This window comes from Lolium perenne, chromosome 3 (assembly GCF_019359855.2).
Source record: "Lolium perenne isolate Kyuss_39 chromosome 3, Kyuss_2.0, whole genome shotgun sequence".
Taxonomy (NCBI): domain Eukaryota; kingdom Viridiplantae; phylum Streptophyta; class Magnoliopsida; order Poales; family Poaceae; genus Lolium; species Lolium perenne.
The window spans coordinates 88,055,659-88,072,969 of record NC_067246.2 but is presented as its reverse complement, the minus strand read 5'-3'; the positions used below and the strand labels follow the sequence as shown (position 1 = coordinate 88,072,969).

The window sequence follows — 17,311 nt, the reverse complement described above, 5'->3', positions numbered from 1 at the left end:
TGATCGTGGCCTAGCAAGTGATGCGTGGAGAAATAAATTTCCAGATGCATTGATTCAGAACCTGGATTATGGTAGGTCGGATCACAGACCGATTCTACTATCTTTTGGTAATGAGCCTATTCACCAGCCGCATGGGCGTTCTTTCCTGCGGTTTGAGGCAAGATGGTTGAAAGAGGCCGATTTTCTATGTGTGGTGGAAGGAGCCTGGGAAGCTTCTAATTTCATAGTTCACAACAATGGGCTGGCGGGAAGGCTAGCTCAGGTCCATGATTCCTTGCACCAGTGGGATAGGGCTGTGCTAAAAGGTCCTGTTCGAAAGATCAAATCTGTAAAGAGGGAATTGGAAAGTGTGCTTAGGAAGGAGTTATCTGATGCGAATATTGCTAGAGAGAAGGAGCTCACAACTGAAATTGAAAAATTGCTAGAACAGGAAGAGGTCCATTGGGCTCAGCGTAGTCGTGTTAATTGGCTACAACATGGCGACAGAAATACAGGGTACTTCCATAATTTCGCAAGTGCTTGCCACCAGAGGAATCGAATTAAGCGGCTGAAGGCGGATGATGGTAGTTGGAAAGAGGGAGAATCTGAACTAAATCCGTTGGTTACGGGTTTCTTTGCTGGGCTGTTTACTACGGAGGTGCCAGAGCCGGACCCAAATCTGATTGATAAAGTGACCCCACGGGTGACAGCAGCGATGAATGATGAGTTGTGTAAACCCTTAACGCATGAGGATGTGAAACGTGCTCTTTTTGCGATTGGAGATATGAAAGCTCCGGGAACAGATGGGTTACATGCGCTCTTTTTTAAGAAGTGTTGGGGTATTCTTGGTGATGTTCTATCCAAGGAGGTACTTGATGTGATTGGGAAGAAGGAGATTCCAAGGGGATGGAATGATACGGTAATAGTCCTAATCCCAAAGGTACAAACTCCTGAGACAATTTCCCAATATAGGCCTATAAGCCTTTGCAATGTTTTATATAAGGTTATATCTAAAATGATTGCATCTAGATTGAAAGTTATTTTAGACGAGGTGATCTCTCAAGTACAAAGTGCTTTTGTTCCTGGAAGGTTAATTACAGATAATATTTTGTTAGCTTATGAGAGCATGCATACCATTAAAAATAAAAAAAGGGGAAGGAAGGTTTCTGTGCGGTTAAGTTGGATATGCATAAAGCGTATGATAGGGTGGAGTGGAGATTTCTAGATCAGATGTTGAAGAGACTTGGTTTTCGAGATGTTTTTGTGGAGTTGTTGATGGCGTGTGTAACTTCAGTAAAGTACAAAGTTAGATATAATGATCAAGAGACTGAGGGTTTTATTCTGATGAGGGGTCTCCGACAGGGGGATCCTATCTCGCCCTATTTGTTTCTGATTTGTGCAGAAGGCTTGTCTAGTGCTCTAGCTCATGAAGAGGAGGTTCGTGGTATTGAAGGTGTTCGGGTGTGCAGAAATGCACCATCAGTTTCCCATTTACTCTTTGCTGATGACTCCCTTATACTTATGAAAGCGAATGTAACTAATGCAACCTCATTGAGAAGAGTTTTACAGGAATATTGCGCAAGCTCGGGTCAGATGGTCAGCGAGGCAAAGTGTAGTGTGTTCTTCAGCCCATGCGTGAAGGTGGAGGACAAAGCTGAAATCTGTGAAGCAATGAATATTATGACGGAGGCGATCTCGGATAAATATTTGGGGCTGCCGGCTATGGTTGGTCTTGACCGGACGGACAGCTTTATGTATCTCCTTGAAAGAATAATTGAGAGGTTAAAAGGTTGGAAGGAAAAATTCTTATCTCTTTGTGGGAAAGAAGTCTTATTAAAAGCGATCATACAATCTATCCCGGTTTTTGCTACGGGCGTTTTCAAATTACCAAAGCAGCTTTGTAAAGAGATTAACGATGCCATGTCAAGTTTTTGGTGGGGTGATACGGAGGAGAAGAAGAAGATGCATTGGTTTGCGTGGTGGAGGATGTGTATCCCAAAGAATATTGGAGGTATGGGATTCCGGGATCTCCACTCTTTTAACTTAGCAATGCTTGCAAAGCAATGTTGGAGGTTAATTTCGAACCCAGAGAGCTTATGTGCCCAGGTTCTTAGGGCAAAGTATTATCCACACGGCAATCTGTTAATGGCAGGCCCAAAGAGTAATTCTTCCTTCACATGGCAGAGCATTATTGCGGGCTTACAAACTTTCAAACGTGGTCACATTTGGAGAATTGGATCGGGGAGCCAAGTGAATACCTGGAAAGACCATTGGCTTCCAAATAGCCCTACAAAGAAGGTATTTACACAGCGGAGGCATATTCTGCTGAAAACAGTTCAAGACCTTATTGATCCGATTACAAATTCATGGGATTTAAATTTACTGCGGGAGAATTTCTTACCAGTTGACGTGGAAAGTATTCTCAGAATTCCTCTTAGTGATCACTTGTCAGAGGATTTTGTGGCTTGGCATTTAACAAAGACAAACAATTTCTCGGTTCGTTCGGCCTACTATGCGGAGTGGGAGCATCAGTTTGGCACAAAGACGAGAAGAAGGGACGGCCAAGGTAATTCGAATATTAATCCGGTGTGGGAGTTTGTGTGGAAATTAAAAGTTCCAAGCAAGATTAAAATCTTTATGTGGAAGGCATTACACGGTGCTGTTCCAGGGATGGCTGTGTTAGCGTCTAGACATGTCAAGGTCAACTCTCAGTGTCCGATCTGTGAACAAGGGGCGGAAGACGTCCGTCATTTGCTGTTCTCGTGTGTCCGAGCCAGGAAAGTTTGGAAAGAACTGGGACTGCGGGAGTATATCGATCAAGCTGCTTCTATGGACCGATCAGGTTCAGTAATTTTGGAGAATATTCTACGAAGCAAACAAGGTACATCACCAGTTTTAAATTCGATAAGTTTGCATGAGTCTATTGCTGTGGCGTGTTGGTATATATGGTGGCAGCGCAGGGAGGTGGTACATGATGGTTCTGTGGCGCCACCAAATAGAACTGCCTTTGCTATCCATGCTTTAACAACAAACTTTGAAGCGGGGCAAAAAAGTGCAGCTCGACCTAAGAAGATTGTGTGGTCAAAACCTCCAGCGGGAAAATTGAAACTCAACATTGATGCGGCATTTTATGTGGATGGTAGCGGTGCTGTGGGAGCTGTTCTGCGTAATGATCGTGGTGAAGTTGAGGCGGGGATGGCCAGCCTGATTGATCATGTTCTAGATGCAGCGGCAGCGGAGGCGCTAGCTCTACTGAGGGGTCTTCAGTTCCTGCAGGGATTAGGCGTTTCCTCAGTTCTAATCGAATCAGACTCACTAGAGCTCATCCAAGCTTGTAACAGGAAAATTGAAGTTTGGACTCCGCATGCAGCAATCTTAGCTGAGAGTTTCATGAATGCTAGTACAATGAATGGGGTTGCTTTCCAACACTGCTTAAGGGAGGCTAATGTAGTGGCGCATCAACTGGCGAAATATGTGTATCAAACAAAGGAGAACTTCATTTGGGAGGGTGATCACCCCTCTTTTCTTTTACCCTTTGTAATAAACGATGTAACTATTGTGGAGGTTTAAAGGGGGCAAGTTTTCAGACGCACTCTTTCCCTAACCTGGGTACCGAAAGGGACTGGCAGGGTTTTAATGAGGCGGGCTTGCTGACCTAATATATGGTGGAAAAGTTTCAAAAAAAAATGTTGTTCTATGCAAAAACAAACACATGTTGTGGTTCCTTGCAAAAAAGTCACCAACATGTGGTGTTAGGGCATCTCCAACCTCGCGACCCAAACCGCGCCCGCGCGTCCGTTTGGGTCGAGCCGGACAAAAACGCGGCCCAACGCGGGGACGCACCGCATAAGCGGACGGCCGCGGAGTCCGGAACGACGCAAACCCGGCCCAAATCTGGGCCGGGTTTGCGTGGCCGCGGATGGCACGCGGCGTCCTCGCGTGTCCGCCTCGTCCGCGTGGCTGGCCCACCTGTCGGGGCCCCAGTTCTATTAAATGTGGACTGGGGAGGGGGACTGTCCCTATCCAGTCCCCACTATCCACTCCGGCCGCACCCGCGAGCTCGAAGCTTCCGCGCCGCCATGGCCCCGAAGCGCGAGTTCGAGCCATCCGCCAACGACCACGAGGCCGGCAGCAGCCGGCAAGTCGCGCCGGCGACGTTCGCCATGGGCCCGCCGGCGACGCCAGACGCGACCGGATCTACGTCACCGTAGCGGTGGCGCGGATGTTCGGGACGCCGGCGTCCCAATGCCGTGGGGGACGTGCACCTCCCCACGGCCGGCACCTAAGCCCGCATCGGGTTCCGGTGCCGCCCATCCCGGTCTCCGGCCGCGCCCGCGTCGCGGAGATCCGGAGGCGCCGCGCGCGCTGCCGGCGGACCTCCGCAGGACCCCGCTTACGGCGACGCAAGTCCCAACCGGGACTTGTGGTTCGAGGTGGAGCACGATGCGCACCGGCACACGTGCTTCACCTCCGCGACGGCGCGGCCTCGTGCGCAGCCATGCGCACCGCAAGGCGGGCTGGCCGCCGCCCCGGCGGCCTCTACATCGGCGAGCACCCCAGGCCCCGCACCAGCCCCGTGCCCGGGCGGAGGAGGACGACCCGGAGCTGCAGGCGGCGCTCGCGGCGTCCCGCGAGCGAGCGATCTCGACGAGCTGGCCAAATGGCCGCACCTCGCCGAGACGTTGCGCGCCTCCGCGCTGGAGGAGGCGGCCAGGAAGGCCCAGGAGGACGCCTGTGCGGAGGCGTGGGCCTTCCTCGAGCCGGCGCGCCGTCGGGGAGGAGGCAACGCGTCGGGCGGCGCTCCGGGAGGAGGAGGAGCGCCGGGCCGCGCGCGCCCGGCGGAGGAGGAGCGCTCGGCCACGCTCCGGCTACAGGCGGAGCTGCAGGCCGCAGCGGAGGAGCAGCTCCGCGGTGAGTCCGCGCGGAAAGGGCGAAGTGGTCGCCCTGGCCGGAGTCCCCGGTGCCCTCTGGCGTTTCGAGCCGGAACAGCGCGTCGCCGGCGGGGGGCGTCGTCGTCATCGACGCCGACGACGACGAGTACTACTAGGGGTAGTACTGCCGGCGGCCACCGCGTGCTCGCAAACCCTGGCTAGGGTTTTTATTTAGTTTAAAGCCATATAGGGCTTTCTTTTGTGTAAAATTTGCCCAAAATAGGGCTAAGTTTAATGACCAACTAATTTAAATTTATGTTTTGTTGTTTTCCTTTTTATTTTCATTTTTGTTTTATTTTATTACAAATGCGCGTCCGCGGTGGGCGCAGCGCGCGACCCAAACGAACACGCGGACGCGGGCCGCTGTCCGGGTGTCCGCTTGGCCACCCAAACGGCCCAAAACGGACGGCCCAGCGCGTCCGTTTGGGTCAGCCGGTTGGAGATGGCCTTAGGTCCTATTTTCTCCCACGCCGCCGCGTCATCGTACGTCGGCTCGCCGGAGACCGAGACCAAAGGCGGGCCCAAGAAGACCCAACCTCCACCCGCGACCAACGCATCAATAAACCGTCGCCTTAAATCCGCCACCCCCAACCGTCTTCCTCCCCAGCTCGGCCACCGTATCCCTCCCCGGAACGGAAAAGCTTCCTTCCCCCTATAAAACCCTCTCCTTCCCCACCCCGCAAATCCCACAACAGCAGCAACCAGATCCCGCAAAGACCAAACCAGCCCCAGCAAACCATCGTTGAATCTGAGTTTACTTCGAGAGATCAATCAGCCAATCCGTCGAGATGAGCTCCCAGGCGATCGAGAAGAACCGGGAGGGCGCCGAGGTGTACCACGGCGCGGCGCTGTGCGCGGAGAAGGCGGTGGAGCTGCTGGCGGAGACCAACATGCCGCTGGGCCTGCTCCCGCTCGCCGACATCGAGGAGGTGGGCTACAACCGCGCCACCGGCTTCGTGTGGCTGCGCCAGAAGAAGGCGCTCACGCACACCTTCAAGCAGATCGGCCGCCAGGTCTCCTACGCCGCCGAGGTGACGGCCGTCGTTGAGGACCGCAAGATGAAGCGCATGACGGGCGTCAAGAGCAAGGAGATGCTCATCTGGATCACGCTCTGTGACATGTACATCGACAAGGACGACCCTACCAAGATCACCTTCAAGACCCCCACGGGGCTCGGCAGGACCTTCCCCGTCTCAGCATTCGGGAAGGAGGACGACGGCAACGCCAAGGCGCCCGCCGCCGCAGTGGCTGACGGCCAGGCCGCCGTGGCCAAGTAATAAGAAGGCGATCGACATACGAAGTTTGGAGTGTTCTCAAGCTGGAGTATTATTTGCTTTGCTTAATTGATATGATCTGTTTTGAATAAACAAATTATCACGTACTACAAGGATCTAACAGGAACTCCAGCAGATATGCTAAATTTGGAATTGTAAAACCGCGAATACAGTTACAGAAAACGCGAATACAGGCTCAATTGGAATTGAGAAATTCAAAAAACTAAATCGCATGAATTTTTATAATGATCACATCCGAGTTCATCTATCTGAGTCTATGTGATTTTAGACGCAAAATTTACGAACACGCAAAACAAAAACCTAGATTTAGCTAAGGCCTAAGGTGGACTACTGCAACCCAAATTGTACCAAAATTCAGCCCCATGATACCTCATCGGGGCTTGTGGGCACGGCAGCTGACAACGACCCATGGCTTCGTCCTCCAACTTGACCTCAACGCGCTCCGCCTTCACACGGCGGACGGTGGCCTCCTCCTACTCGAGATCGACGCGCTCCATCTTCACGCGGTGGACCGGCGGCGGTTGGCCTCCTCCTACTTGAGATCTACGGGCTCCATGCTATGTTGTTTAAGGGCTTGTTTGATCGAAATTTAATATAATTTTATTGTTAGAAACTTTTTTGTATGTGCACCGTTTAACTCGTATGGTTGAATTCTTGGGAATGCATAGGAAATTTTTATACGATTATATTGCACTGTGTTTTGTACAAAAAAAATCATCCATCCAAACATCACGTTACCTTTTCTTTGATTTTTCTGTGAATTAAGCGCTACTTAAAAAACAATATTGCACGTTCCAAGTCATATAAGATTTAACTGGACATGACATTGTAATCCTACGATTCTCCTATTTCTCTTTCTACGAATCTTACAAATCAAACAATTTTACGAATCAAATAGACCCTAAATAAAGTCATGTATCGGTAGATGAGGGCAGCTGTCGACCAGTTAATACAGAGTCCTAGCTCGCCTGAAATTAAAAGGAAAAGAGAAAGATCATGGATTAAAGGAGATAACTACTAAAGGAAAAGAGGACGATGGATTCCCAGACCGAGATGGACCGCAATAGTATAGTAGGGGCCTACAGCCGGAATAGGACTTTGATCCACCATCATCGAATGAGCACTCTGATATTGTGTTCAGAGCCAGAAGTACTCGTGTTTTCTTCGCTAATCAAGAAACATATTCAGAATATGAGCCAGGGCCAGGCAAGCAACTTGCTTCGATGTGCAAGCGTGTAAATGTGATGTGTACTCGCAACAACAATGAGGTCACTTGTCAACCGAGTCGGTTGGATGCATCATCAAAGGGTACAACGTGCCTAGTGTGTTATCGGAAAGTCTAAATGTAGCCTGAGCTACATGGCTCTCTCTTTTTTTTTTACAAAATTCGAATTCAACATTTTAAAGTTTCAAAAAATTCTAAAAAAAAAATCTTGGTGTAGGCAATGATGTACTCTACTACTGTGCAAAATCTCAGGATGATTATACTTTTTATAGCAATGTGGCCACTGCAAGGGTGTCACCTGGGCGGAGCAAACACTAAACCCACACGATGCATTATTTGTCTTGCATTTCAACATTGTGACCTCACTTCTTTGTTTTGTATAAAAAGTATAATTTTTTTTTTGCAACATTTCGAGAACACCAAATAGGTAGAAAATATATGGGAAAGCAATAAATATTCACTATTCGCAGCAAATCCCAATAAAAACGCATCACACATATGCAACATCGGATATGGCAATGTTTGTAGCACACCAACAAAACATGCAGGATCACAACATCTTGCTCTTGTCTTTGCAAGGAAACACACTCAAGTTTGCAGCACGACAGGCAAACATGTGCAACATAAAAAAGATTGTAAAATGATTGACATTTTTTAAAGCATCGGCCAAACCGGATCAGGCTCGCCAAAGCCTCGCCATCACAGAATTTGTCCACCTTGGAAACCCGATGGACCACATCATCTCCCTCGGTTAGGTGGCACATATGGCTCGATTTAATGCACCCATGGGCCATGGCAGAGTGAAAACAGACGAGTTTTAGAGAATTGATAGAGGAGCTCACAAAGCTATATTGTGTGGAATTCATGGTCGTGGTGGTGAGAAGAGGCACATACATGTGGGGAGTTGAGAGGAGTAGCAACACTTGCGAGTGCAGCAACGCGTTGCAATGAAGTAGCACGACACACACCCGACAATCGAACAATGTGCAGGAGATCTTTATTGAATCATCTACATCTCATAAGTTCACTCCATAGTCTTAATGACGAGAACTCGGGTGTTGGAAATATTTCCTAGAGGCAAGAATAATAATGTTATTATCATAGTTGTATTGTCGTCATCGGCAGAGGTAGGGGAACAACAACCCCTCCCCCCTCCCTCCCCCCCAACATGCAAACAATTTTTTACCCCCTAAAATATGCTGACTTCTGGTCCTTCCGTCTTTGTTTATCCCTCTAAAAAAATAATGGGATTGTAAAAATAAGGCTTCCGATCGAAGCCTGGAGCGTGCAGCCGTGGACTCCTCGCATTTTTGTGCTGCTCCCACCACCATCCTTCCCATGTCTACTACTCGACCCCTACCCATCCCATTGCTGGCTCGCCCCCATCTCTTCGCCTCGACGCTCTCAGATCTTCGCCGCCGCTCCGCCTCGGCGCCTCTAGTCATCGGTGTTCGTGCTTGCCATTAGTTTGAGCGAGGCCGGTGGACCACAAGGAGCAGCTCAACCACTCTGATCTTGGCTGTTGAGGTTAATGTTCTGATTTCCTTTAGAATTTAGATCTGGCACTTATTTTCTAGGAATTATTGCAGTATAGTTGTATGATTTTATCCACCATTTCCCTTTTAGATTTAGAATTTGAGTACATGATTCATAGCTGATGGTTTTCAATTTTATCTTCCTAGGAGAATTATGGTTAAAAACAAAGGAAAGGCCGTGGCAATGCACAATATGCATTCTTATTTTGGGAAGAGAACTAGATGCTGACCTTGTTGATGATTATGTTGATGATCTGGTTGTTGGCCCTAATTTAAATGAACAATAACCACAACGTGTTGAAGAAGAAATTTTAGTTCCACCACTAACACCAAGAGTAGCAACACCACCTCCACCTTTGGGTCAGAAAAGCAATGTTGAATCTGTTGTTTTGGTAGTGCAAAGGGATGCAGGTCTTCGGTGCACAATTTCGGACTATCTTCCCAATGATCAAGAAAGGGCTCGTTTTGCATATACGAAGCATGAGCCATATCAATTTCACAAATATGAGTATCCTCTTGATGATGCAACAAATCATCCATGCAAGTTTTAGTACCATTGGTTTAAGACCTTTCAATGGTTACAATACTCCGATGCAGTCTATTGTTTTTCATGCTTTCTATTTTACAAGAAGCCACTTGAAAAGGAAGGGTCTGATAAGTTTACAGCGGAAGGGTTCAGGAAGTGGAAGAAGTTTAACAATGGAAAGGATTGTGGGTTCTTAACTTGTATGGGAAATGCAAGTGGGGCTAATCAAGTTGGAACTTTAAAGCGGACTTTTGAAGCTATACCAACCAACATGTTTGGTACTTAAAAGCATTGCCACGTCTAAAGGTTGGGGTACTTCACCTTCATCACGAGCAAATTCTAGTGGTGTTGTTAAGTTGATGATGTATTTTGAATTATATTTATTGTGGATGTGATACGCGTGAAGCATAAGTCCGTTGGGAACCCCAATAGGAAGGTGTGATGCGTACAGCAGCAAGTTTTCTCTCAGTAAGAAACCAAGGTTATCGAACCAGTAGGAGTCAAGGAACACGTGAAGGTTGTTGGTGGCGGAGTGTAGTGCGGCGCAACACCAGGGATTCCGGCGCCAACGTGGAACCTACACAACACAATAAAAGTACTTTGCCCCAACGTAACAGTGAGGTTGTCAATCTCACCGGCTTGCTGTAAACAAAGGATTAAATGTATAGTGTGGAAGATGATGTTTGGTTGCGAAGAACAGTAAAGAACAAGTATTGCAGTAGATTGTATTCAGATGTAAAGAATGGACCGAGGTCCACAGTTCACTAGTGGTGTCTCTCCAATAAGATAAATAGCATGTTGGGTGAACAAATTACAGTTGGGCAATTGACAAATAAAGAGGGCATAACAATGCACATACATATCATGATGACTACTATGAGATTTAATCAGGGCATTACGACAAAGTACATAGACCGCTATCCAGCATGCATCTATGCCTAAAAAGTCCACCTTCAGGTTAGCATCCGCACCCCTTCCAGTATTAAGTTGCAAACAACAGACAATTGCATTAAGTATGGTGCGTAATGTAATCAACACAAATATCCTTAGACAAAGCATCGATGTTTTATCCCTAGTGGCAACAGCACATTCACAACCTTAGAACTTTCTGTCACTGTCCCAGATTCAATGGAGGCATGAACCCACTATCGAGCATAAATACTCCCTCTTGGAGTTACAAGTATCAACTTGGCCAGAGCCTCTACTAGCAACGGAGAGCATGCAAGAACATAAACAACACATATATGATAGATTGATAATCAACTTGACATAGTATTCCATATTCATCGGATCCCAACAAACACAACATGTAGCATTACAAATAGATGATCTTGATCATGATAGGCAGCTCACAAGATCTAACATGATAGCACAATGAGGAGAAGACAACCATCTAGCTACTGCTATGGACCCATAGTCCAAAGATGAACTACTCACACATCAATCCGGAGGCAATCATGGTGATGAAGAGTCCTCTGGGAGATGATTCCCCTCTCCGGCAGGGTGCCGGAGGCGATCTCCTGAATCCCCCGAGATGGGATTGGCGGCGGCTGCGTCTCTGGAACTATTTCCGTATCGTGGCTCTCGGTAATAGGGTTTTCGCGACGGAGAGTATATGTAGGCGGAAGGGCAGAGTCGGAGGGCTGACGAGGGGCCCACACCATAGGGCGGCACGGGCCCCTCCCTGGCCGCAAGGCCCTATGGTGGCGGTGCCTCGTCGCCCCACTTCGTAACCCCTTCGGTCTTCTGGAAGCTCCGTGGAAAAATAAGATCCTGGGCGTTGATTTCGTCCAATTCCGAGAATATTTCCTTTGTAGGATTTCTGAAACCAAAAACAGCAGAAAATAGCAACTGGCTCTTCGGCATCTCGTCAATAGGTTAGTGCCGAAAAATGCATAATAATGACATAAAGTGTGTATAAAACATGTGAGTATCATCATAAAAGTAGCATGGAACATAAGAAATTATAGATACGTTTGAGACGTATCAAGCATCCCCAAGCTTAGTTCCTACTCGCCCTCGAGTAGGTAAACAATAACAAAGATAATTTCTGAAGTGACATGCTATCATAATCTTGATCAATACTATTGTAAAGCATATGAGATGAATGCAGTGATTAGAAGCAATGGTAAAGACAATGATTTAAACAACTGAATCATATAGAAAAGACTTTTCATGAATAGTACTTTCAAGACAAGCATCAATAAGACTTGCATAAGAGTTAACTCATAAAGCAATAGATTCGTAGTAGAAAGCTTTGAAGCAACACAAAGGAAGATATAAGTTTCAGCAGTTGCTTTCAACTTCAACATGTATATCTCATGGATAATTGTCAACACAAAGTAATATGATGAATACAAATAAGCAAATATGTAGGAATCAATGCACACAGTTGACACAAGTGTTTGCTTCTAAGATAGAAATAAGTAGGTAAACTAACTCAACATAAAGTAAAAGAAAGGCTCTTCGCAGAGGGAAGCATGGATTACTATATTGTGCTAGAGCTTTTATTTTGAAAACATAGAAACAATTTTGTCAACGGTAGTAATAAATCATATGTGTTATGCATCAGACATCCTATAAGTTGCAAGCCTCATGCATAGATTACCAATAGTGCTCGCACCTTGTCCTAATTAGCTTGGATTTACATGGATTATCATTGCTTAACATATATTTCAACCAAGTGTCATAAAGGGGTACCTCTATGCCACCTGTACAAAGGTCTAAGGAGAAAGTTCGCATTGGATTTCTCGCTTTTGATTATTCTCAACTTAGACATCCATACCGGGACAACATAGAAAACAGATAATGGACTCCTCTTTAATGCATAAGCATTCAACAAAAGATAATATTCTCATAAGAGATTGAGGATTGATGTCCAAACTGAAACTTCCACCATGATTCATGGCTTTAGTTAGCGGCCCAATGTTCTTCTCTAACAATATGCATACTCAAACCGTTTGATCATGATAAATCACCCTTACTTCAGACAAGACGAACATGCATAGCAACTCACATGATATTCAACAAAGTGTTATAGTTGATGGCGTCCCCAGAAACATGGTTACCGCTCAACAAGCAACTTATAAGAGATAAGATACATAAGCGACATATTCTTTACCACAATAGTTTTTAAGGCTATTTTCCCATGAGCTATATATTGCAAAGACAAAGAATGAAAGTTTAAAGGTAGCACTCAACTAATTTACTTTGAAATGGCAGAGAAATATCATGTAGTAGGTATGTATGGTGGACACAAATGGCATAGTTTTTGGCTCAAGGATTTGGATGCACGAGAAGTATTCCCTCTCAATACAAGGCTTAGGCTAGCAAGGTTGTTTGAAGCAAACACAAGTATGAACCGGTACAGCAAAACTTACATGAGAACATATTGCAAGCATTATAAGACTCTACGTTGTCTTCCTTGTTGTTCAAACACCTCACCTGTTGGGGGGATGACCCCCGGTATGCCAAAGGCATGCCAAACCAGATGGTTTGAGCCATCATGATACCGGTTTAGTATTCTTACCGGAGTATAAAGATAAGAGCTTGGCTAAGTAAAGGAAGGCTGGTATCCCCAGAGGGGTATACCGGAACCGGATGAAGAAGATACCGGAAGGAGAGCAGGTCGGCAAGACCGGTCAAGATTCTCTTCAGAGCTAAAAGACAAGGATGAGCTAAGCAAAGTAGCTTTAATCGGAGCCCTGGCACCAAAGAGAGAGGTGACGCTGAAAGAAGCCGGAGGACGTCAGCGTCCCTGATTAAAGAAGACCCCGGCGTCATCCCTGATTAAAGTAGCTTTGTAAAGTAGTTTGTCCAGTCAAAGATGCCATTAGGGTTTCTTGTTCTGTAAGCCACCCTCTCCCCTATATAAGGAGAGGGGGCATAGCCTCTTGCGGGCAGGTATGTACGTTTCGTGAGGAGAAGTTAGACGAAGAACCTTGTATCCAAGAACCTGTAACCATGTTGAGGTCAATGAAGCTAGCGATCTAGAACAGAGTTCTTCCTCTTGTCTCTCTTCTTGCATACCGGCCTTTGGTTGAGTTCTTGAGGAAAGCATCCGGAAGTTCATCCCATCTAGTCGCAAACCCTCCCCCGAATCCTCTAGCGCCCATTCGGCCCCAACTTAAGCCATCCCATGGCATCTGCTCGTTCGCCACGACGACAGTTGGCGCCCACCGTGGGGCCTGAAGTGGCGCTTGCTGGAGTTCACATTCGGGCGGGCATCCTCGACGTCGCCGGCCAGTGTACGGTCTCCGCGTTGGTGCAGCGCATCTACGCCATGGACTTCATCAACGACAACGCGGGCTGCTTCGCCAACGGCGGCATCTTCCCCAAGAACAGCCGCATCATCGAGTTCGGCAGCCACCGCATCTACTTAGGCACCGTTCCTGTGCGCCAGTGCCTCTCGCCGGTACTGGTGGCGCCGGATCCGCCAAGGTGGCTACGTGCTGGCCGCGCTCCTGGCAGCGTGGAGGTGATGATGGCAGGCGCGGTCGACGCCGGCAAAGGAGCTGCGGAAGAAGGAGCTGGTCGTGCGGTTTCGACCCGTGCGGCCAAGCCACCGCTGGAACGCGGCGCAGGCGCTGCGGGAGCATCATCCGCACCGCCGGAAACACCACTCCAAGCGGCGATGAACGTCCTCGCCACCCCCATCGCGCAGAACATCGACCCGGCAGCGGCTCAGGCGGAGCTGGAGGCGCAGCGCCAGAAGATGCTCGAGAGCGGCAAAGACATCGTCAGGGCGCAGCGCGAGCTGAACCTAACCGTACGTGAGTATAACGCTGCCCATGGCTTTGCTTCTGTTAGCGCTCATGCTGCTAGGCTACCGGAAAACCGGCTTAAGGCTCGCAATCTAGATCAGGATCTGCGCAAAGAAATTGCTGCCGGCAAAAGCACATCTGCATCTGTGAGCATTGTAGAGAAACCTAAGTACGGAGTCTGATAAAACAATAAAAGCTGCTAAAGCTGCTGTAGCGCTGTGTGACTCGCTTTCCGGGGACGCTCTGGCAAAACAACAAGAGCGTGTCCGGGAACTTCTTGAAACTATCGAGCAGCAAAATGCTGAACAGCTTGATAAGCTAAACAAGGCTGTGGCTTCAAAATCCGCGCGTTCAACAAGGAATGCCGGTAGCAAGTCCCATGGGCAGGCTTCGTACCCCCATCCGGACAGAAGAAGAGAAAAAGAGGTGAATGCACAGCAGATGACTGTGTATGATCCGGTTCTTGCCGGAAAACAACAAGCTGGGCAATATGATGCCGGCAGAAAAGGCCAAGGGGCAAACAGAGGCTACGCCAAAGAGGGCTATGCCGGAGACAATCATGCCGGTAGACAAGAAACCGGGCAAAATTATCGAGCTGCAAGGGCGGCGTATGATGAGGAGGAAATAGATCCCCCAAGGTACCGGTAGGCAAGGGCCGCGGTACCGGAGTGTTATGATGAGGCTGATTCCGCAAGACCGGCAGCATACCGGAACCCGTTGGGAGAACGCTTGGGAGAAAGATACCTACCGGAACGGGATGCGAGGCACCGTCTGGATAGGGTATACTTGTCAGAAATGATCGAAGAAGAAGGTCCCCCGGGCCCAAAGTGTTTTGGTCCAAGGATCATGAAAGAAAAGCCACCAGTTCGCAACTTTATGTTGCCTCGTGACACAAAAATATATGATGGCACTACGAAGCCGGAAGACTGGCTCGCGGACTACGTGACCGCGGTATACGTCGCAGGCGGCGGAGGAACCGTAGCTGGAGGAGGAAACCGGCGATGGGCCGTGAGAATCATACCATCGTTTTTGGTTGGACCGGCAAGAATCTGGCTAAACAACTTGCCGGCAGGAAGCATAAATGGCTGGTTGGATTTTGAGGAAGCTTTCGTGAGCAATTTCAGTAGCACCTATCAGAGGCCAAACAGGCCGCACCAGCTCGCTCTGTGCATACAGCGCCAGAACGAAACAGACCGGGATTATCTGGCCCGGTGGAACACAACAAGGAACTCCTGTGAAGGGGTAATCGAGGCACAAGCCATTGCTTGGTTTAGCAGTGGGTGCAGGAGAGGTTCACCGTTGTGGCAAAAGCTGCAGCGGAACATGCCGACAACGTTGGCAGAGATGATACGTGTGGCGGATAGCTATGCGTTGGGAGACCCAACACAGCCGGCAGTGCAACCTGAGCCGGAACAGCAGCGCCAAGAGCAACACCGGGATAACCGGAACAACAAAAGAAGGGAAGATTTTCCGGATCGAAGGTACGGTCCGCAGCAAGTTGCTACTGTACAAGAAAACTCTGAGGCCAGCGGCAGTCAGAGACAGAGAACCGGATCGCAGCCATGGGCGGGTCCTAAAAAACAGTGGGTAGAAAAGAAGCCCTGGGGCCAGAAAAAGAATTGGCAAGAACCCGCGAAGTACACCATGGAAGCTGCCATGGACCAACCTTGCCGGTGGCACACACCGAATCCGGCACACCCGTCAAACCATCTGACGAAGGATTGTACCTGGACCAAGTACTTGATGCAAAAGGGAACGGTAAAAGATGCACAACCGCCGCAAGACATGCCGCGGCAACAACAGCTACCACCACGACCACCGCTTACCGGGGCAAACGCCTTACCGGTGCAGCCAAACCGGCAACAATACCAGCAAGTTAACCAAGTGGGAGAAGGCAATGGCCAACCACCTCCACCGGCACCTTTGGGCCGGAATGTTTACAAAGATCCAGATATGTGCTGCGTTGTGTTCGTAACTGACCCAACCGACAGACAGAGCCTATATCGCCGTTCTATGGAAGTGAACGCGGTGATGCCGGCAGTACCAAAATATATGCTGTGGTCTGATCAAGAGATCTCGTGGTCGTTCAAGGATCACCCTAAGATCATGCCTAACCCGGGTGGCTATGCTCTTGTCTTGGACCCAATCATGCAAGGGCCAAATGCTCGAGTCAAGTTCAGCAAGGTGCTGATAGACAATGGGAGCAGCATAAACATCATGTACCGGCACACCATGAACATGCTGGGCATAACAGAAAACAAGCTTCAGCCAACGCGCACAATGTTCCATGGAATCGTTCCGGATCAGTCTCTCACGGCGACCGGTTGGAAAAGTCCGGGTGGATGTGTCGTTTGGAGGACGTGACAATTGCCGGTTGAAAACCTTGAGTTTGAGGTGGTGGACTTAGATAGTCCTAACCATGCTTTGTTGGGGAGACCAGCATTGGCTGCTTTTATGGCCTCAACTCACACGGCATATCTCAAGATGAAGATGCCGGCACCTCGTGGACCCTTGACTGTGGTAGGAAACTACAAAGTCTCACTGGAAGCAGCTTCCACCGGATCAAACCTGGCAGAGTCGCTGGTGATCGCTGAAGAAAAAAGGAGGATGCAAACTGCAGTTGCGCTGGCTCAGTCCTCACAGCTGAGTTTAGTGGCAATGAGTGCAAACCTGGGCGCATCGGCATTTAAGCCGACAAAAGAAACAAAGGACATTGTGCTGGATCCGGCTTACCCTGAGCGCACCGTTCGTATCGGTGCCAGCATGAATGAGGCATAGGAAAGCGCGCTCGTCAGCTTCCTCCGTGAGAATCGGAATATCTTTGCCTGGTCTACTGATGACTTGGTAGGTGTTCCGAGGGAGCTGGCTGAGCACTCATTAAATGTCCGGAAAGATGCAAAGCCGGTAAGGCAGCCGCTGCGCCGGTTTGCTGAAGACAGGAGAAAGATCATTGGAGAAGAAGTGACAAAGTTGCTGGTTGCCGGTTTCATTGTGGAAGTACTGCACACTGAGTGGCTAGCCAATCCGGTGCTGGTCGAGAAGAAAAAAGAAGAGAAC

General features: G+C 48.6%; 1 protein-coding gene across 1 annotated transcript; it reads left to right on the top strand.

The window, feature by feature from the left end:
• The first annotated feature begins 5,554 nt into the window (after window positions 1-5,554).
• LOC127321269 (uncharacterized) lies at window positions 5,555-6,291 on the top strand. The gene has a single exon (XM_051350302.2). The coding sequence runs from the start codon at window positions 5,699-5,701 to the stop codon at window positions 6,185-6,187; it is 489 nt and encodes a 162-aa protein (XP_051206262.1). The 5' UTR covers window positions 5,555-5,698; the 3' UTR covers window positions 6,188-6,291.
• Window positions 6,292-17,311: the final 11,020 nt, after the last annotated feature.